The following is a 21,333-nucleotide window of genomic DNA, read 5'->3' as shown; positions in this document are numbered from 1 at the left end:
TCTGTCTCTATTCTGTCCTATAGGCACTATGGTCCACACTATGGCCTGGAACGACTCTGCTAACATCCTGTGTGGTATTCAGGACACACAGTTCACCGTGTGGTACTATCCCAGTGCTGTCTTCACTGACAAAGACCTGCTGCCTAAAACACTCTACATGAAGGACGCCAGGTAACGTGTACGCAAACACACAAAACACTTCCCCATTATCGGCAATAAAAGGTCATGGATCGTCTTCATGTCAGATGTGTTCATGTTGTGTAAAAGCCGTTGATGAATCACTGAAGAGATTCCTGAGTGGCTGCCCTTAGGCTCAGTGGCTGTCTGTACAGAATGTATTTATATGTCTATCTGTCCCCCTCCACAGTGAGTTCAGCCGTGCGCCCCACATCCTGAACTACGTGGGGACCCAGGTGACGGTGCGCCGCTGTGACGGCTCGTTGGTGTACAGCAGCGTGTCTCCCTACCCTGCCCTGCTGCACGAGTACAGCGCCTCCTCTCGCTGGGAGGACGCACTGCGCCTCTGCCGCTTTGCCAAGGTACACCTGACAGGAGTGGCAACTGATAGGGGACATTCCCTGGTGACTCCCTGGTCCTGTGTAGCACAGAGCATCATATTCAACTCCAAATTTTGTACAAAACACACAAAAACTCTTACATTATGCTGAAAATGGAATAATGGTCTGGAATATGCCAGTGTCAAGCAATGTGTAACACCAGGCCTGCTGTCTCCCTGGCCCTGCTCCTACCCTACACAGGAGAGGGGGCTGATCTGTGCCCTGAGCCCTTCTCTTAAAGCCAGTTATTTAGAATAAATGGTGTAATTAGCGGCCTGTAATTGCTAGCACATTGTGGGCTGCAGCAGAGCAGTGCAGGACAAGAGGGACCAGAGAACCAGAGCCCGGGTCCCAGGGGAAACACTCAACCCCGAGAGGGGCCACAGGTCTGGGTCCTGGGGGGGTTGGTGATAGGGGGGTTAGGGGCCTGAGGGAATATTGAATGGGATTCCTCCAGGGTTCTAGTGTTCTGATAGACCTTATGGCTCCCCCCCACTATAGCGTGAGAACAACAGTCAGCGTGGGGACTCACTGACACTCTTTGACAGTGGGGTGTGTGTGTGTTTGTCTCAATGTCTTGTCTCAGTGTCTGTCGGTGTGTCAAATTTCTGTACTCATGTCTGTCTGATTGTTTCATGTCTTTGTCTGTGATGTTCCTCTGTTGGTGTCTCGCACCCCCTCACTGAGTCTCTGTGTACTAGACCTCTGAGGAAGAGGTGAGTCTCTCTCTCGTTCATTTATATCTTTCCACGTCTCCCTTTTACCCCTGTTCTCGTCTTTGTCAATCTCCTCTTCTTCCTCTTCCTCCTATCCCTTACTTTAGTTCTGGTTTCTCTCCTCATCTGCTAACTACTCCACCGTATACAGTATGGACCATATACACACATGAAGATATTGACTGGATAATTCAAGAGAACGTAGTCCTTCAGTGCGTGTTTGTTGGTTGGGGTTGATGTCTGTGTGCGTGTGCCCACTGCCCATGTGTGTTTACATTCTGGTTGGTGTGTGTTTGTCTGTAAGATGGTGTATGTAAATGACGTGTCCTGCAGCCCTGGGCCTTGGCATGGTGAAGGGTCCATGACGGAGCCACTGGAGTGGAGCTTTTAACGAGACACGGCCAGCAGCTTTTAATTAGTTTCTAATTAGCTTGGGTGACACCATTTACCGTATTTAACCTCCCCAACACACACACACACACACAGCCAATCCCTGAACCCCAACCCCAGTGAGAGCCTTCACAGTGTGCGCTGCATGGGTTATGATGCAATAACCACAACCCTGGAGAAGGATGGCTAGAGGGGACAGGGGAGGGGAGAGGGGGGTGAAGTGGGTAAATGCAATACCTTCAGAAAGTATTCATACCCCTTAACTTATTCCACATTTTGTTGTTACATCCTGTATTAAAAATGTATGTAATTGTTTTGTTTTTCTCACCAATCTACACACAATATCCCAGAATGGCAAAGTGTTTTTTTGTTGTGTGCAAATGTATTGTAAATGAAAAGCATAAATATCTCATTTACATAAGTATTCACACCACTGAGCCAGTACATGTTACAGTCAACTTTGTCTTTCTGGGTAAGAAAAGTCTTTCTGTGTAAGTCTCTTAGAGCTTTGCACTTCTGGATTGTACAATATTTAAAAAATAATAATAATTCTTCAAATTCTGTCAAGTTGGTTGTTGATCGTTGCTGGTCACCCATTTTCAAGTCTTGCCTTAGCTTTTCACGCTGATTTAAGACAACTGTAACTAAGCCACTCAGGAACATTGCTTTGTCTTGGTAAGCAGCTCCAGTGTATATTTGGGCTTGTGTTGTAGGTTATTGTCCTGCTGAAAGGTGAATTTGTCTCCCAGTATCTGATGGAAAGCAGACAGAACCATGTTTTCCTCTAGGATTTTGCCTATGATTAGCTCTATTATGTTTCCTTTAACCTAAAAAAAACAACTATCTAGTCCTTGCTGTAACCCATAACATCACTATGCTTAAAAATGTGAAGAGTGGTACTCAGTGATGAGTTGTATTGAATTTGCCCCAAATAACGCTTTGTATTCAGAACTTAAAGTTAATTTCTTTGTCACATTTTTTGCAGTTTTAATTTATTACCTTGTTGCAAACGGGATGCATGTTTTGAAATATTTTAATTCTGTACAGGCTTCCTTATTTTTACTTCTCATTTAGGTTAGTATTGTGGAGTAACTACAATGTTGTTGATCCATCCTCAGTTTTCTCCTATCACAGCCATTAAACTCTGTAACTGTTTTAAAGTCACCCTTGGCCTCATGGTGAAATCCCTGAGGGGTTTCCTTCCTCTCTGGCAACTGAGTTAGGAAGGACACCTGTACCTTTAAAGTACTGGGTGTATTGACACAACATCCACAGTGTAATGAATAACTTCACCATGATCAAATGGATATTTAATGTCTGTTTTTTGTTTATTTTTACCCATCTACCAATAGGTGCCCTTTGCGAGGCATTGGAAAACGTCCTTGGTCTTTGTAGTTGAATCTCTGTTTGAAATTCACTGCTTGACTGAGGGACCTTACAATTATCAGTATGTGTGAGGTACGGAGATGAGGTAGTCATTCAAAAATCATGTTAAACACTATTATTGCACACACAGTCCATGAAACTTATTATGTGACTTGTTAAGCACATTTTTACTCCTGAACTTATTTAGGCCATAACAAAGGGTTGAATACTTATTGACTCAAGACATTTCAACTTCACAGTTTTTATACATTTGTAAAAATGTCTAATAACATAATTCCACTTTGACATTATGGGATATTGTGTGTAGGCCAGGGACACAGAATCCAAATGTAATCCATTTTAAATTCAGGTTGTAACACAACAAAATGTGGAAAAAGTCAAGGGGTGTGAAAACTTCCTGAAGGCACTGTATGGAAGAAGGAGCGTCACCCCTTTTAATAGCCACCCCTCCTCCTTCCTCCCCCCATTTCTGGTAAGGGTTTGGTCTTTCGTGGCCGTGTGGTTTTTCCCGGAGTGGGAGGAGTTTTGTGGGGAAATCCTGTTAGCCAGGTATGGAGGATTAGCCCGTTGTGGATACTTTCATGGCACTGAATTGTTGTTAACAGACACGCGTATACACACACACACACTTGCGTAAAGATTGACACAAGCATGCACACATGCTTAAACACACACACAGATACACACATGCTGATAGGCCTGTACACAAACAACCATGCTGTACACAGTCACACAAACATGGGCAGCCCAGCAGTGTGACTAAATCCCAAGGCAGCCTCTAACAGTGAGCCAACACCACAATGGACCACATCGCTCCTCTGATTGGAGGAAACTGTCCCATCTCTCTCTGACCAGCATTTAGTGGCTTTAGCAAAGGATGATTTCGTTGTTGTTGTCTTCACGGTTTTATGACCAATGTTTGTCTTAATGAAGGATTCGGATGAGATGACAGGATGCTTTGAGGATGTTGTTCTGGGCTTTGCTTTCAGCGATACTGTTGAGTGTGACTGTAAGAGTGAATGGGAGTAACATTATGTCTGTGTGCGTCTAAGTACATCTGCGTGTCCTGAATGAGTATGATATCAGAATCGCACACGGAAGTCAGATTACAGGGTGTGTGTGAGTGTGTTCTGTGACACTAACGAGGCCTGTGTTGTGAGGATGAGCAGACTGGTAATGGGAAGAGTGTCCCTGTAGAGACGCCAGTGCATGTCCCTCCCGTCTCTCTAATAACACACAGCCCTCTTCTCTCTGTGCCCTGTCCCTTTAATGACCTAGGGGAGCAGGGCTAGACTAGCCCCGCTATGCAGGGCCTGTGGTCAGGGCTGGGCCACACGCTACGCCCCGGCGCCACCACCAGACTGTCAGGCTGAACAGCACTTCCACCCCACCACCCCATATACCCTTGCTCTATGGCACTTTTTAAAATATATTTAACCCTTGTTTTACCAGGCTAGTGTGTGTGTGTGTGGTCGTGTTTATTTATGCAAAGACAATGTGTGTATGGCAAATGTAATTTCCTATTTTCTTAATGTCTGTCTCCGTTCCTATAGGACCAGTCACTGTGGGCGTGTCTCGCTGGCATGGCAATGGCCAATAGGGAGTTGACGACAGCAGAGGTGGCCTACGCTGCCATTGGAGAGGTAATCCATCAATCACTCAAATCTCACTCTCTTTCCTTTTCTCCTCCACATGTATACAGGAATGGAAGTAAAATGTAATTCTGTTTTTCCATATTTCTCTCCCCTCTGTCGCTCTCTCCAGGTGGATAAGGTGCAGTATATTAACTCTATAAAGGATCTGCCATCTAAGGAATCTTCAGTGGCCCACATGTTACTGTTCAGTGGTCATGTCCAGGAGGCTGAGGCCACTCTGCTACAGGCTGGCCTGGTCTACCAAACCATACAGTTCCACATCAACCTCTACAACTGGGACAGGTCTGTTTGTCTCTGAATGTCTGTCTGTCTATGTATACTTACATATGCGTTACATATGCGTCATCTGCCCTCAGGGCGTTGGAGCTGGCAGTAAAACACAAGACCCATGTGGACACAGTGCTGGCCTACAGACTCAAGTACCTGCAGGACTTTAGCAAGAAAGAGACCAACAAGAGGTTCATGCAGTATGCTGACGGGGTAGGATATGTCATTGCTTTTGATATAGTGACCACTGAGCAGCAGTAGTTGTAAAGACTTCTTCTCTTCGAACCCAGACAGTATTTTGTTACAAGAGGCAATGTGCCCTTTCTGTCATACTATGCCTCATTAGACTGACCCACTTCTCTAATCTCTCTCTCCATCAGGTGGAGGTGGACTGGGAGAAGATCCAGGCAAAGGTAGAGATGGAGCTGGTTAAGGAGAGAGAGAAGGCTGCCACCACCTCTGTCAGGAGCAGCCTGGCCTCCCGACGCTGAGCCTCAACCCTACACCTCTGACTTCATCCAGGGACCATTGTACATAATATTTTCAAATGTTCATTTATCAAACATGGTTAGTGTTATTTTTGTGTTTGTTTTTTTTATATTGATATTTATTTTCTTCAATTAACTTACATGCCTTATTCTCTGAGAATGTACATATGTAGATGTTTAATAAATACATATTTATCAGATCGTTCAACTCTCCTGACATATTTCTATCTCCTCAACTGCTATTTCAATTCAATGCAGTCAGCCCCAGCCCAGTCCATTTTAACTAGTAATCATAGATGTTTAGTGTGTGTTTGTGTTAAGTATTACAGCTTTAACGAATATTCTCTGGCGGTGTGAAACTGCTTGTCAAGCAGCTTCCTCCCCTGACTGAGGTCCAACCCATCATTATGCCATTAGACCCTATCAATCTCCACTCCCAGCACGCACTCTACCCCAACACGCACTCTACCCCAACACGCACTCTACCCCGACACGCACTCTACCCCGACACGCACTCTACCCCGACACGCACTCTACCCCGACACGCACTCTACCCCGACACGCACTCTACCCCGACACGCACTCTACCCCGACACGCACTCTACCCCGACACGCACTCTACCCCGACACGCACTCTACCCCGACACGCACTCTACCCCGACACGCACTCTACCCCGACACGCACTCTACCCCAGCACGCACTCTACCCCGACACGCACTCTACCCCGACACGCACTCTACCCCAACACGCACTCTACCCCAGCACGCACTCTACCCCAACACGCACTCTACCCCAACACGCACTCTACCCCGACACGCACTCTACCCCGACACGCACTCTACCCCAACACGCACTCTACCCCAACACGCACTCTACCCCAACACGCACTCCACTCCCAACACGCACTCCACTCCCAACACGCACTCTACCCCAACACGCACTCTACCCCAACACGCACTCTACCCCAACACGCACTCTACCCCAACACGCACTCTACCCCAACACGCACTCTACCCCAGCGCGCGCACTCTACCCCAGCGCGCGCACTCTACCCCAACGCGCGCACTCTACCCCAACACGCACTCTACCCCAACACGCACTCTACCCCAACACGCACTCCACTCCCAACACGCACTCCACTCCCAACACGCACTCTACCCCAACACGCACTCTACCCCAACACGCACTCTACCCCAACACGCACTCTACCCCAACACGCACTCCACTCCCAACACGCACTCTACCCCAACACGCACTCCACCCCAACACGCACTCTACCCCAACACGCACTCCACTCCCAACACACACTCTACCCCAACACACACTCTACCCCAACACGGACTCCACTCCCAACACGCACTCTACCCCAACACGCACTCTACCCCAACACGCACTCTACCCCAACACGCACTCCACTCCCAACACGCACTCCACTCCCAACACGCACTCTACCCCAACACGCACTCTACCCCAACGCGCGCACTCTACCCCAACACGCACTCTACCCCAACACGCACTCTACCCCAACACGCACTCCACTCCCAACACGCACTCCACTCCCAACACGCACTCTACCCCAACACGCACTCTACCCCAACACGCACTCTACCCCAACACGCACTCTACCCCAACACGCACTCCACTCCCAACACGCACTCTACCCCAACACGCACTCCACCCCAACACGCACTCTACCCCAACACGCACTCCACTCCCAACACACACTCTACCCCAACACACACACTCTACCCCAACACGGACTCCACTCCCAACACGCACTCTACCCCAACACGCACTCTACCCCAACACGCACTCTACCCCAACACGCACTCCACTCCCAACACGCACTCCACTCCCAACACGCACTCCACTCCCAACACGCACTCCACTCCCAACACGCACTCCACTCCCAACACGCACTCTACCCCAACACGCACTCCACTCCCAACACGCACTCCACTCCCAACACGCACTCCACTCCCAACACGCACTCCACTCCCAACACGCACTCTACCCCAACACGCACTCCACTCCCAACACGCACTCTACCCCAGCGCGCGCACTCTACCCCAACGCGCACTCTACCCCAACGCGCACTCTACCCAAACGTGCGCACTCTACCCCAACGCGCACTCTACCCCAACGCGCACTCTACCCCAACGCGCGCACTCTACCCCAACGCGCACTCTACCCCAACACGCACTCTACCCCACCGCGCGCACTCTACCCCAGCGCGCGCTCACACACTCTACCCCAGCGCGCGCGTGCACTCAAACACCGCCCCAGCAGGGAAGCCAGGAGCATCAGGATGGATTCTTGATTACAGAACAAGACTGAATCATTAAGTCCAGCCTCTCTGACACGCCCTTCTCTTCATGTCCTCTCGTTCTCTCTTGCTCTCTGTTTTTCCATGCTATAAACTCCTGGTCACTCAGTTATTATCAGTAGTACAGGCTAGAATGACCTCCCTCCATCCTTCCCCAGTTAAGTGGCCGTTCTTGTCTAGAGTAAAGTTAGAGGGGGACGGGTCGCTATGATGCCAGTGGTAGTGTGGAAGCTCTCCAGTCATCTCTGACCCAAGAGGAGCAGCACTCTGTATCAGCCAGGAGTCAGGTTTCACATGTGTTACCACCAGAATACACACACCTCAACGCACGTGTTCCCTGAACTCTTACACAGGTATGATCAGACACACAGCACACGGGTAAAACACACAGACACTTCAGCAAATACATACAGAACTAAAACACACACCCAGTCATACACACGGACTTGAAAACCCCATGTCCAAACCAAGCTGCTACTACTAAAGCTCAGACACTGATGGAGCATAATGTAGGATTTATCAGGAGCTTAATGCACATTGATCTGGCCTTGGTTTCTCTGCTTTTTTTACCCACTAAGACATTGAATAACTGCTCCATTGGCATAATCTGTTGTTAGATACCCAGAATTACCGTATATTGTCTACTTTTCTCACTTTCAGGTTGGGCTGTTATAAACACCCCATAACAATGGTCTGGGTTTCCAAAACATCCCAAACATTTCAATACTTATGAGGTGTCTTGTCATGATTGTGGACACAGCTACACAATACTTATACCTCAAGCCAGAGCAATGTACTCTAACCAGTACCCCATGGCCTCTGGTGACACTCAGTTAGATATGGTGGCAGCAAGTCATCTCTGCAACCTGTCTCATTATTGTATTCAGATCCCCATTGAGGGACTCCTCAAAGTGCAGAATGTTAGAGTTTTACTCCATCTGATTAAACATTAATGCTGGAATTTCTAGAGGATTGGACCGTGCTCTAGGCCCCTGAACCCACAGTCTGAGTGCAGAGGACTTGTAGAGTCTGCCTCCACTGCAGAGAGAGCGAGTGCCTCAGAGCCAAAAATGTGATCTCTACTGTTAAATCACAAATTCCAGTAATGCCATAGCTGTATTGTGTCACTAAAACGTACTGCGATGTGTAATGTGTCTGCATCTTGTGTCATTCCCTCCATCCATCAGTGGATTTAATGCTTTTCTTTTTTTGTGTGTATCCACCAATTTCCTCTGAAGGAAATCCATCGGTGTCCCAACACAATAGGCCAACCCTGTCTGGACGGTATAGGATTACGCTACAGTCAGACAAACTAGCTTTCCCATTATGGTGATCTATAATGGTCATGGCCAGAATCCCTGTTGAAAATCATGGAATTATTGAGACAAGGAAGTCTGGCTGAAGCGCATACAGTATTTAACATACAGTACAAGTGTGCTGACATCGCTCCTATAACCCAAACTCCTAACGAGTATCCTTTAGTTTCTCATTGCTTGTCCACTCTTATGCACTTCAGATAAACCAGTTAGCTCAAGTGATTGGGCTCTTGGAGGGTTGGTGCATCTCAACGGCCCACTGTTCCACAGAAAGACTAATGATACATGTTCTCGCCCATCCTACTCTGGATCGGCTATCTCAGTCTGCAGCTCCAGCTGCCAGCCTCTTTATTTACGGCTGTCTATTCAATACTTCTGTATTGTCTATCAGTCATCTTCCTGCCTGTTTACATGCAGGGCATGTCTGTATTAAAGTGCTCTAATGCTGATGATGTCGAAAGTTTTGTCATTCATCTATGGCCGCTACATCAAAGACAAACTATCAGAGCTGGTCTCTGCTCACTGATCATGACATGGTAACTCAACCTTGGACCAGTGTTTAAGGACATCATCTCTCAGAGAGGAGGGAGGGATGAGATGTGTTCATGCTGCAGTATGTGTGAGCTGAGCTCTCTGATACATTGGATACAAGAACTTGCTGATGTAACAACATGTGAGGCATAGCCTGTATAGGTGTGTTGGAGAGAGTGTTTGTTTTCATACCATGGTGTGACTATTACTTTTGAATCCCCACTAGGAAACTGAAAACTGCACTAGGTGATTCTCCTAGACCCTGCCCATGACCCCACTCTCTTAGGGTGTCGCAGGGAGAATTAGGATATGAAGGGAAAATTCACACATGAATATTAATAATACACAGTTGTATATGTGTGAAATAGGACAAGTATAAGCACCCACCAAGTTATTATTGTTACTATGACATTATGCACATTTCTAGGCTGTAGATATAACAATGAATAGAAGTATTTCAGGCCCAGCAGAATCAAAAACTCATTCTCTGCCTGTTCATCTCCTTAAAAAAATTGAAAATAAAGAATAAGGTGACTTTGGAAATTGAACCGTAGAAGCGAAACTTCAAGTGATTTGTACCGGCGCCAAATGTGCAGCCTGTCGATACACAAAAGAGCGCAAATTTCACCAACCATCTCCTTTTTATTTTCTAATTTTCTCATACCAGGTCTTAATTTGCATACAAAAGGGGAATCATCTGCCCAATCGTATATAACTCTCGTCATTGACCAAATTGACAGTTCTTATTATTTTCAGCATTAATTGCTACAAATTGGAATTGCACTTAAGTTATTATATAGCATGTAAGTCTCTCCTTTAGTTCATACTAAAATAAAAATGATTTCATTTTATAGTCCATCACATTGTCAGACAGAATTATGTGAGGCGCTTGTGTTGTGTCCTGAAGTGCCCTGTTGCTCTTCTCTGGGTATCGGTCCTCCCCTCGTCCCTCCGTCCGCAGCAGGCTCCTCCGAACGGACAAGTAAATTATCATCTGACCGGTCTCTGTGCACCTGCAGCATGGTCTCCTCATAGGTCGGCAGGTACTTCACCTCGTCATATGCGGGGAGCAGCACTGGCGAGGTGAAGTCCCCAAAACTGTATTCGGGGTACCGGTCCAGTAGGGTGTCCTGGGACGCGGTTGCGTGTCCGTGGAAGAGGGAGGGCTCCTCGGGGTGTTCGGGGTGGAGGTGACCGCGCGGCCGCGGGCAGATGATGCGCTGAATGAAGTAGCCCATTGCGAAGAGGAGCAGCAGGATCAGGATGCCCGATAGCTTGCGCGTCACCCAGCCCACGTTGTCAAAGAATATATGCAGCGGGATCTTGCAGCAGCGCACCGCGGAGCTCGTGCTACTGTTGCCCGTAACGGTAGGGGGGCAGCACTGCTGGCCCTCGACGCACTGGACCTCTCCACAGCTGCGGAGCAAGTGGCAGGAGGAAATCATGACCGCGGACAGAAAGGTGACGCTGCACGTGCACGTCCTGCTGCTGGTGGATAGACGAAACATTATTTAAATCTACTAGTCGGTTCGTCAGGTTAGGATAGACCTGTGCGCGTGCGTCCCCGCCGTCGGGTTTCTCTTTCGGTGAGAAAGAGTGCACAGCAGTTTTAGATACTCCGTCTGCTGCCTGTTTGTTCCAATCCTCTTCCTTCATCTGCTCTCCGGAGAAGGCTACTGCAGAGTAAGGATAGTCACCCGCTCCCCCGGTTCTGCGAGTGAGATGAGTATCCTCTTCTACGGTTTGTCAGAGCGCGGGAGAAGACCCTCAGTAACAAACAAAAAACGTGTTTTCCAGTCGTTGAAGTCAGGTGCATTTTAGGTGCTGAATGAAAGGTGAAAATATGTTTTTTCCGGACGTCGAGAAGATGTATTTTACAGTTCTTAAGAAAAATTATTTTATAGACGTTGAAATCAGGTGCGTTTCAAGTGCTGTAAAGAAAGGTGAAAATATGTATTTTTTGGTATTTTCCGCATGTCAATATGTATTTTTCGGATTTTATATCAGTAAAAATATGTATTTTTCAGTCATTGATTCTATATCCAAATGTCAACTGCACATACAGTGTATTCGGAAAGTATTCAGACCCCTTGACTTTTTCCATATTTTGTTACTTTACAGCCTTATTCTAAATGTATTAAATAAATACAAAATGCTCATCAATCTACACATAATACCCCATAATGACAAAGTGAAAACAGGTTTTTAGAATGGTTGCAAATGTATTAAATTCAGAGGCTTTGCTATGAGACTCGAAATATACCTCAGGTGCATCCTGTTTCCATTGATCATCCTTGAGATGTTCAACAGCTTGATTGGAGTCCACCTGTGGTAAATTCAGTTGATTGGACATGATTTGGAAAGGCACACAAATCAAATAACATTTTATTGGTCACATACACATGGTTAGCAGATGTTATTGCAGTGTAGCGAAATGCTTGGCTTCTAGTTTCTGACAGTGCAGTAAAATCTAACAAGTAATCTAACAATTCCACAACAACTACCTAATACACACACTTAAGTAAAGGGATGGATTAAGAATATGTACATATAAATATATGGATGAGCAACGACCGACCAGCATAGGCAAGATGCAATAGATGGTATAAAATACAATATATACTTCAGAGATGAGTAATGCAAGATATGTAAACATCCTTATTAAAGTGGCATTAATAAAGTGAGAGTGAACCATTTGTTAGATTGGACAACGATTTCAAGTCTGTATGTATGTTTAACAGTCTGATGGCCTTGAGATAGAAGCTTTTTTTCAGTCTCTCGGTCCCTGCTTTGATGCACCTGTACTGACTTCGCCTTCTGGGTGGTAGCGGGGTGAACAGGCAGTGGCTCAGGTGGTTGTTGTCCTTGATTATCTTTTTGGCCTTACTGTGACATTGGGTGCTGTAGGTGTCCTGGAGGGCAGGTAGTTTGCCCCCGGTGATGCATTGTGCAGACCGCACCACCATCTGGAGAGCCCTGAGGTTGTGGGTGGTGCAGTTGCCATACCAGGCAGTGATACAGCCCGACAGGATGCCCTCAATTGTGCATCTGTAAAAGTTTGTGAGGGTTTTAGGTGACAAGCCAAATTTCTTCAGCCTCCTGAGGTTGAAGAGGCGCTGTTGCGCCTTCTTCACCATACTGTCTGTGTGGGTGGACCATTTCAGTTTGTCCCTCATGTCTATGCAAGGGAAACTTAACTTTCCATCTTCTCCACTGCTGTCCTATCGATGTGCTGCTGTTTCCTGAAGTCCACAATCATCTCCTTTGGTTTCTGGACGTTGAGTGAGAGGTTGTTTTCCTGACACCACACTCAGAGTGCCCTCACCTCCTCCCTATAGGTTGTCTCATCATTGTTGGTGATCAAGCCTACTACTGTTGTGACATCTGCAAACTTGATGATCGAGTTGGAGGTGTGCATGGTCACGGAGTCATGGGTGAAAAGGGAGTACAGGAGGGGGCTGAGCACGCATCCTTGTGGGGCCCCTGTATTGAGGATCAGCGATGTGGAGATGTTGTTTCCTACCTTCACCACCTGGGGGCGGCCCATCAGGAAGCCCAGGACCCAATCGCACAAGGCGGGATTGAAACCCAGGGCCTCAAGCTTAATGATGAACTTGGAGGGTGAACAGCATTCTTACATACATTTGAGGTCGGAAGTTTACATACACCTGAGCCAAATACATTTAAACTAACTTGGGTTAAACATTTCGGGTAGCCTTCCACAAGCTTCCCACAATAAGTTGGGTTAATTTTGGCCCAATCCTCCTGACAGAGATTGTGTAACCGAGTCAGGTTTGTAGGCCTCCTTGCTCGTACACGATTTTTCAGTTCTGCCCACAAGTTTTCTATAGGATTGAGGTCGGGGCTTTGTGATGGCCAATCCAATACCTTGACTTTGTTGTCCTTAAGCCATTTTGCCACAACTTCTGAAGAATGCTTGGGGTCATTGTCCATTTGGAAGACCCATTTGCAACCAAGCTTTAACTTCCTCAAATCAAATCAAATTTTATTTGTCACATACACATGGTTAGCAGATGTTAATGCGAGTGTAGAGAAATGCTTGTGCTTCTAGTTCCGACAATGCAGTAATAACCAACAAGTAATCTAACTAACAATTCCAAAACTAATTTCTTATACACAGTGTAAGGGGATAAAGAATATGTACATAAAGATATATGAATGAGTGATGGTACAGAGCAGCATAGGCAAGATACAGTAGATGGTATCGAGTACAGTATATACATATGAGATGAGTATGTAAACAAAGTGGCATAGTTAAAGTGGCTAGTGATACATGTATTACATAAGGATGCAGTAGATGATATAGAGTACAGTATATACGTATACATATGAAATGAATAATGTAGGGTATGTAAACATTATATTAGGTAGCGTTGTTTAAAGTGGCTAGTGATATATTTTACATCATTTCCCATCAATTCCCATTATTAAAGTGGCTGGAGTTGAGTCAGTGTGTTGGCAGCAGCCACTCAATGTTAGTGGTTGCTGTTTAACAGTCTGATGGCCTTGAGATAGAAGCTGTTTTTCAGTCTCTCGGTCCCAACTTTGATCCACCTGTACTGACCTCGCCTTCTGGATGATAGCAGGGTGAACAGGCAGTGGCTCGGGTGGGTGTTGTCCTTGATGATCTTTATGGCCTTCCTGTAACATCGGGTGGTGTAGGTGTCCTGGAGGGCAGGTAGTTTGCCCCCGGTGATGCGTTGTGCAGACCTCACTACCCTCTGGAGAGCCTTACGGTTGAGGGCGGAGCAGTTGCCGTACCAGGCGGTGATACAGCCCGCCAGGATGCTCTCGATTGTGCATCTGTAGAAGTTTGTGAGGGGTTTTTGGTGACAAGCCGAATTTCTTCAGCCTCCTGAGGTTGAAAAGGCGCTGCTGCGCCTTCTTCACGATGCTGTCTGTGTGAGTGGACCAATTCAGTTTGTCTGTGATGTGTATGCCGAGGAACTTAAAACTTACTACCCTCTCCACTACTGTTCCATCGATGTGGATAGGGGGTGTTCCCTCTGCTGTTTCCTGAAGTCCACAATCATCTCCTTAGTTTTGTTGACATTGAGTGTGAGGTTATTTTCCTGACACCACACTCCGAGGGCCCTCACCTCCTCCCTGTAGGCCGTTTCATCGTTGTTGGTAATCAAGTCTACCACTGTTGTGTCGTCCGCAAACTTGATGATTGAGTTGGAGGCGTGCATGGCCGCGCAGTCGTGGGTGAACAGGGAGTACAGGAGAGGGCTCAGAACGCACCCTTGTGGGGCCCCAGTGTTGAGGATCAGCGGGGTGGAGATGTTGTTGCCTATCCTCACCACCTGGGGGCGGCCCATCAGGAAGTCCAGTATCCAGTTGCACAGGGCGGGGTCGAGACCCAGGGTTTCGAGCTTGATGACGAGCTTGGAGGGTACTATGGTGTTAAATGCCGAGCTGTAGTCGATGAACAGCATTCTCACATAGGTATTCCTCTTGTCCAGATGGGTTAGGGCAGTGTGCAGTGTGGTTGAGATTGCATCGTCTGTGGACCTATTTGGGCGGTAAGCAAATTGGAGTGGGTCTAGGGTGTCAGGTAGGGTGGAGGTGATATGGTCCTTGACTACTTTCTCAAAGCACTTCATGATGACGGAAGTGAGTGCTACGGGGCGGTAGTCGTTTAGCTCAGTTACCTTAGCTTTCTTGGGAACAGGAACAATGGTGGCACTCTTGAAGCACACCAAATCAGCGTATTCGTCAATGTTGTTGTCTGACGCAATACGAAACATGTCCCAGTCCACGTGATGGAAGCAGTCTTGGAGTTTGGAATCAGCTTGGTCGGACCAGCGTTGGACAGACCTCAGCGTGGGAGCTTCTTGTTTTAGTTTCTGTCTGTAGGCAGGGATCAGCAAAATGGAGTCGTGGTCAGCTTTTCCGAAAGGAGGGCGGGGCAGGGCCATATATGCATCGCGGAAGTTAGAATAACAATGATCCAAGGTTTTGCCAGCCCTGGTAGCGCAATTGATAAGCTGATACAATTTAGGGAGTCTTGTTTTCAGATTAGCCTTGTTAAAATCCCCAGCTACAATGAATGCAGCCTCAGGATGTATGGATTCCAGTTTGCAAAGAGTCAAATAAAGTTAGTTCAGAGCCATCGATGTGTCTGCTTGGGGGGGAATATATACGGCTGTGATTATAATCGAAGAGAATTCTCTTGGTAGATAATGCGGTCTGCATTTGATTGTGAGGAATTCTAAATCAGGTGAACAGAAGGATTTGAGTTCCTGTATGTTTCTGTGATCACACCACGTCTCGTTAGCCATAAGGCATACGCCCCCGCCCCTCTTCTTACCAGAAAGATGTTTGTTTCTGTCGGCGCGATGCGTGGAGAAACCCGCTGGCTGCACCGCCTCCGATAGCGCCTCTCCAGTGAGCCATGTTTCCGTGAAGCAAAGAACGTTACAGTCTCTGATGTCCCTCTGGAATGCTACCCTTGCTCGGATTTCATCAACCTTGTTGTCAAGAGACTGGATATTGGCGAGAAGAATGCTAGGGAGTGGTGCACGATGTGCCCGTCTCCGGAGTCTGACCAGAAGACCGCCTCGTTTCCCTCTTTTACAAAGTTGTTTTTTTGGGTCGCCGGCTGGGATCTATTCCGTTGTCCTGGTTGAAAGGCAAAACACAGGATCCGCTTCGCAAAAGTCATATTCTTGGTCTTACTGATGGTGAGTTGACGCTGATCTTATATACAGTAGTTCTTCTCGACTGTATGTAATGAAACCTAAGATGACCTGGGGTACTAATGTAAGAAATAACACGTCCTGACTGATGTCTTTAGATGTTTCTTCAATACATCCACATACTTTTGCTTCCTCATGATGCCATCTATTTTGTGAAGTGCACCAGTCTCTCCTGCAGCAAAGCACCCCCAGAACATGATGCTGCCATCATGGTATTCTTTGGCTTGCAAGCATCCCCTGTTTTCTTCCAAACATAACGATGGTCCTTATGGCCAAACAGTTCTATTATTTTTTTTATATTTTTTTTTTACCTTTATTTAACCAGGCAAGTCAGTTAAGAACAAATTCTTATTTTCAATGACGGCCTGGGAACAGTGGGTTAACTGCCTGTTCAGGGGCAGAACGAGAGATTTGTACCTTGTCAGCTCGGGGGTTTGAACTCGCAACCTTCCAGTTACTAGTCCAACGCTCTAACCACTAGGCTACCCTGCCGCCCCAGACTAGAGGTACTATCTTTCTCCCCATATGCAGTTGCAAAACTTAGTCTGGCTTTTTTTCTGGCAGTTTTGGAACAGTGGCTTCTGCCTTGCTGAGCGGCCTTTCAGGTTATGTTGATATAGGACTCGTTTTACTGTGGATATAGATACTTTTGTACCTGTTTCCTCGAGCATCTTCATAAGGTCCTTTGCTGTTGTTCTGGAATTGATTTGCACTTTTCGCACCAAAGTGCTTTCATCTCTGTCAGACAGAATGTGTCTCCTTCCTGAGCAGAATGACAGCTGCATGGTCCCATGGTGTTTATACTTGTGTACTATTGTTTGTACAGATTAACGTGGTACCTTCAGGTGTTTGGAAATTGCTCCCAAGGATGAACCAGACTTGTGAAGGTCTACAATGGTTTTTCTGAGGTCTTGGCTGTTCTCTTTTGATTTTCCCATGATGTCAAGCAAAGAAGCACTGAGTTTGAAGGTAGGCCTTGAAATACATCTACAGCTAAACCTCCAATTGACTCAAATTATGTCAATTAGCCTATCAGAAGTTTCTAAAGCCATGATGTCATTTTCTGGAATTTTCCAAGCTGTTTAAAGGCACAGTCAATTTAGTATATGTAAACTTCTGACCCACTGGAATTGTGAAACAGTGAATTATATGTGAAATAATCTGTCTGGAAACAATTGTTGGAAATATTACTTGTGTCATGCACAAAGTAGATGTCCTAACCGACTTGCTAAAACTATAGTTTGTTAACAAGAAATTTGTGGAATGTTTGAAAAATGAGTTTTAATGACTCCAACCTAAGTGTTTGTAAACTTCCAACTTCAACTGTAGGTATTTCTCTTGTCCAGATGGGATAGGGCAGTGTGCAGTGTGATGGCGATGGCATCGTCTGTGGACCTATTGGGGCAGTATGCAAATTGCAATGGGTCTAGGGTGACAGGTAAGGTGAAGGTTACATGATCCTTGACTAGTCTCTCAAAGCATTTCATGATGACAGAAGTGAGTGCTTTGGGGCAATAGTCATTCAGTTCAGTTACCTTTGCCTTCTTGGGTACAGGAACAATGGTGGCCATCTTGAAACATGTGGGGACAGCAGACTCGGATAAGGAGAGTTTGAATATGTCCGTAAACACACCAGCCAGCTGGTCTGCACATGCCCTGAGGATGCATCTATGGATGCTGCCAGGGCCGGCAGCCTTGCAGGGTCCAACAAGTGTAAATGCCTTACTCACATCAGCCACTGAGAAGGAGATCCTTAGTAGCGGGCCATGTCGGTGGCACTGTGTTATCCTCAAAGCAGGCGAAGAAGGTGTTTAGCTCGTCTGGAAGCAAGACATCAGTGTCCGCGACGTGGCTGTAGACCCTTCCACATATGTCTCATGTCTGAGCCGTTGAATTGCGACTTGTCAGGAGAATTTTCAATCCCAATGATAATTACTAATTACTAACAATCAATAGCTTTGAGTAATCCCCAAGGTTTGTAAGATCATGGGTATAATAATAATTAGTCAAAGACTCGGCTTATGCAAAAGGCTAGTACAGCTTATTCAGAGAACCTTCTGCAGTCCACAATACAAAGATATCCATTTTATAGCGCCACACATACTTCCACACAAACAGTAGGTATACTTCCACACAAACAGTAGGTATCCTGCGCACATACTGTCTCCCTACCCAGCCGACATAGATTACAGAGACCGTAAGATGAACTCCCCGTCCTCCCCCAAGATTGGGGAGGCCATGAGACCAAATCTCTCAGTGGCCCCGAGCCAAGGTCGGCACCGAATTTTGCTCAGACAGTCTGTGTTTAAGATACTGTAGAGACATATTGTTTTACTGACTAAAACTACACACCTCATTAATTATAACTTTATGATTCTAATCAATTTCATAAAATGATATGGTTTCAGGGTGGAGTATTCTAATCATTAATTTAAACATATAAATCCCATTAACACGACTCCACTTTGTCTCTGTACTGACATTTTGCCTGTTATAATTGCATTATGGAGGGAATAACTACACTGTTTGTATTCAGCCATATTCCCGGGCACCTTGCCATGGTTAAATGTGGTGGTTCACACTTTGAGTTTTGCGCAAATGCTGCCATTTATCCACGGTTTCTAGTTTGGGTAGGTTTTAATAGTCACAGTGGGTACAACATCTCCTATACACTCCCTCATGAACTTAGTCACCGTATCCATGTTTTCCTCAACGTTATTCTCAGTGGCTACCCGGAACATATCGCAGTCCGCGTGATCAAAACAATCATGGATTCCGATCGGTCAGACCAGCATTGAATAGACCTTACACGGGTACTTCCTGTTTGAGGGAGAAGCAAAATGGAATTATGATCAGATTAGCCAAAGGGAGGGCGGGGGAGGATGTTGTTGGCATTTCAAAAAGTTAAGAAGCAGTGGTCCAATGTTTTTCCCACGTGAATACTACAGTCAATGTGTTGATAGAACTTTGGTAGTGTTTTCCTAAAATATGCTTTGTTAAAATCCCCAGCTACAATAAATGCGGCCTCGGGATTTGTGGTTTCAAGTTGGCAAAAAGTCCAGTGTAGTTCTTTGACGGCCGTCGTGGTATCGGCCTGAGGGGGAGTATATATATATATTAACTTCCGTGACGCATATAAGGCCCTCCCATGCCCTCCTTTTGGAAAAGCTGACCATGACTCCATTTTGTTGCTTCCAGCCTACAGACAGAAACTAAAACAGGAAGCTACCGCGCTCAGGTCTGTTCAACGCTGGTCTGACCAATCGGATTCCACGCTTCAAGATTGCTTCGATCACGTGGACTGGGATACGTTCCGCATTGCGGTGAACAACAACATTGATGAATATGCTGATTCGGTGAGCGGGTTTATTAGCAAGTGCATCGGCGATGTCGTACCCACAGCGTCTATTAAAACATTCCCAAACCAGAAACCGTGGTTTCACACTGCACACTGCCCTCACCCATCTGGACAGGAGGAATACCTATGTGAGAATGCTGTTCATCGACTACAGCTCAGCATTTAACACTATAGTACCCTCCAAACTCGTCATCAAGCTCGAGACCCTGGGTCTCGACCTCGCCCTGTGCAACTGGGTCCTGGACTTCCTGACGGGCCGCCCCAGCTGGTTAGGGTAGGTAACAACATCTCCACCTCACTGATCCTCAACACTGGGGCCCCACAAGGGTGTGTTCTCAGCCCTCTCCTGTACTCCCTGTTCACCCACGACTGCGCGGCCATGCAGGCCTCCAACTCAATAATCAAGTTTGTAGACGACACTACTGTGGTAGGCTTGATTAAAAAAAATCTTTTTACCTTTATTTAACTAGGCAAGTCAGTAAGAACAAATTCTTATTTTCAATGACGGCCTAGGAACAGTGGGTTAACTGCCTGTTCAGGGGCAGAACGACAGATTTGTACCATGTCAGCTTGGGGGTTTGAACTTGCAACCTTTCGGTTATTAGTCCAACGCTCTAACCAATAGGCTACCCTGCCGCCCCAACGAGATGGTCTACAGGGAGGAGGTGAGGGTCCTCGGAGTGTGGTGTCAGGAAAATAACCTCACACTCAACATCAACAAAACAAAGGAGATGATCGTGGACTTCAGGAAACAGCAGAGGGAGCACCCCCCTATGCACATCGACAGGACCGTTGTGGAGAGGGTAGAAAGTTTTAAGTTCCTCGGTTTTAAGTTCCTGGACAAACTGAAATTGTCCAACCACACAGACAGCATGGTGAAGAAGGCACAGCAGCGCCTCTTCAACCTCAGGAGGCTGAAGAAATTTGGCTTGTCACCAAAAACACTCAAAACTTTTACAGATGCACAATCGAGAGCTTCCTGTCGGGCTGTATCACCGCCTGGTAGGGAAACTGTTCCGTCCATAACCGTAAGGCTCTCCAGAGGGTAGTGAGGTCTGCACAACGCATCACCGGGGGCAAACTACCTGCCCTCCAGGACACCTATACCACCCGATGTCACAGGAATGCCAAAAAGATCATCAAGGACAACAACCACCCGAGCCACTGCCTGTTCACCCCGCTATCATCCAGAAGGCGAGGTCAGTACGGGTGCATCAAAGCAAGGACCGAGAGACTGAAAAACAGCTTCTATCTCAAGGCCATCAGACTGTTAAACAGCAATCACTAACATTGAGTGGCTGCTGCCAACATACTGACTCAACTCCAGCCACTTTAATAATGGAAAGATTGGCGTAATAAATTTATCACTAGCCACTTTAAACAATGCCACTTCATATAATATTTACATACCCTACATTACTCATCTCATATGTATATACTGTACCCTATACCATCTACTGAATATTGATGTAATGTACCACTAGCCACTTTAAACAATGCCACTTTTATATGTTTACATACCCTACATTACTCATCTCATATGTACAGTGGGGCAAAAAAGTATTTAGTCAGCCACCAATTGTGCAAGTTCTCCCACTTAAAAAGATGAAAGAGGCCTGT

The 21,333-nt window shown here is 46.5% G+C and overlaps 2 protein-coding genes across 3 annotated transcripts in view; both read left to right on the top strand.

Moving 5' to 3' along the window:
- ift80 (intraflagellar transport 80 homolog (Chlamydomonas)) overlaps window positions 1-5,660 on the top strand; it is a 72,037-nt gene extending 66,377 nt beyond the window's left edge. For both annotated transcript variants that reach the window (XM_064984669.1, XM_064984668.1), the window contains exons 14-19: window positions 24-171; window positions 368-539; window positions 4,603-4,692; window positions 4,814-4,986; window positions 5,061-5,184; window positions 5,352-5,660. In XM_064984669.1, the coding sequence (XP_064840741.1) occupies window positions 24-171; window positions 368-539; window positions 4,603-4,692; window positions 4,814-4,986; window positions 5,061-5,184; window positions 5,352-5,462 (818 nt within the window). In that variant the 3' untranslated portion in view covers window positions 5,463-5,660. The remainder of the gene's footprint in view (window positions 1-23; window positions 172-367; window positions 540-4,602; window positions 4,693-4,813; window positions 4,987-5,060; window positions 5,185-5,351) is intronic.
- Window positions 5,661-20,444: 14,784 nt separating this feature from the next.
- si:dkeyp-97b10.3 (uncharacterized) overlaps window positions 20,445-21,333 on the top strand; it is a 38,596-nt gene continuing 37,707 nt past the window's right edge. The window contains exon 1 of the mRNA XM_064985514.1: window positions 20,445-20,597. Within this exon, the coding sequence (XP_064841586.1) occupies window positions 20,445-20,597 (153 nt within the window). The remainder of the gene's footprint in view (window positions 20,598-21,333) is intronic.

Source organism: Oncorhynchus masou, chromosome 13 (genome assembly GCF_036934945.1).
Source record: "Oncorhynchus masou masou isolate Uvic2021 chromosome 13, UVic_Omas_1.1, whole genome shotgun sequence".
Classification (NCBI taxonomy): Eukaryota; Metazoa; Chordata; class Actinopteri; order Salmoniformes; family Salmonidae; genus Oncorhynchus; species Oncorhynchus masou.
Note: the sequence above shows the minus strand (reverse complement) of the source record. Positions and strands in the feature narration are given on the sequence as shown.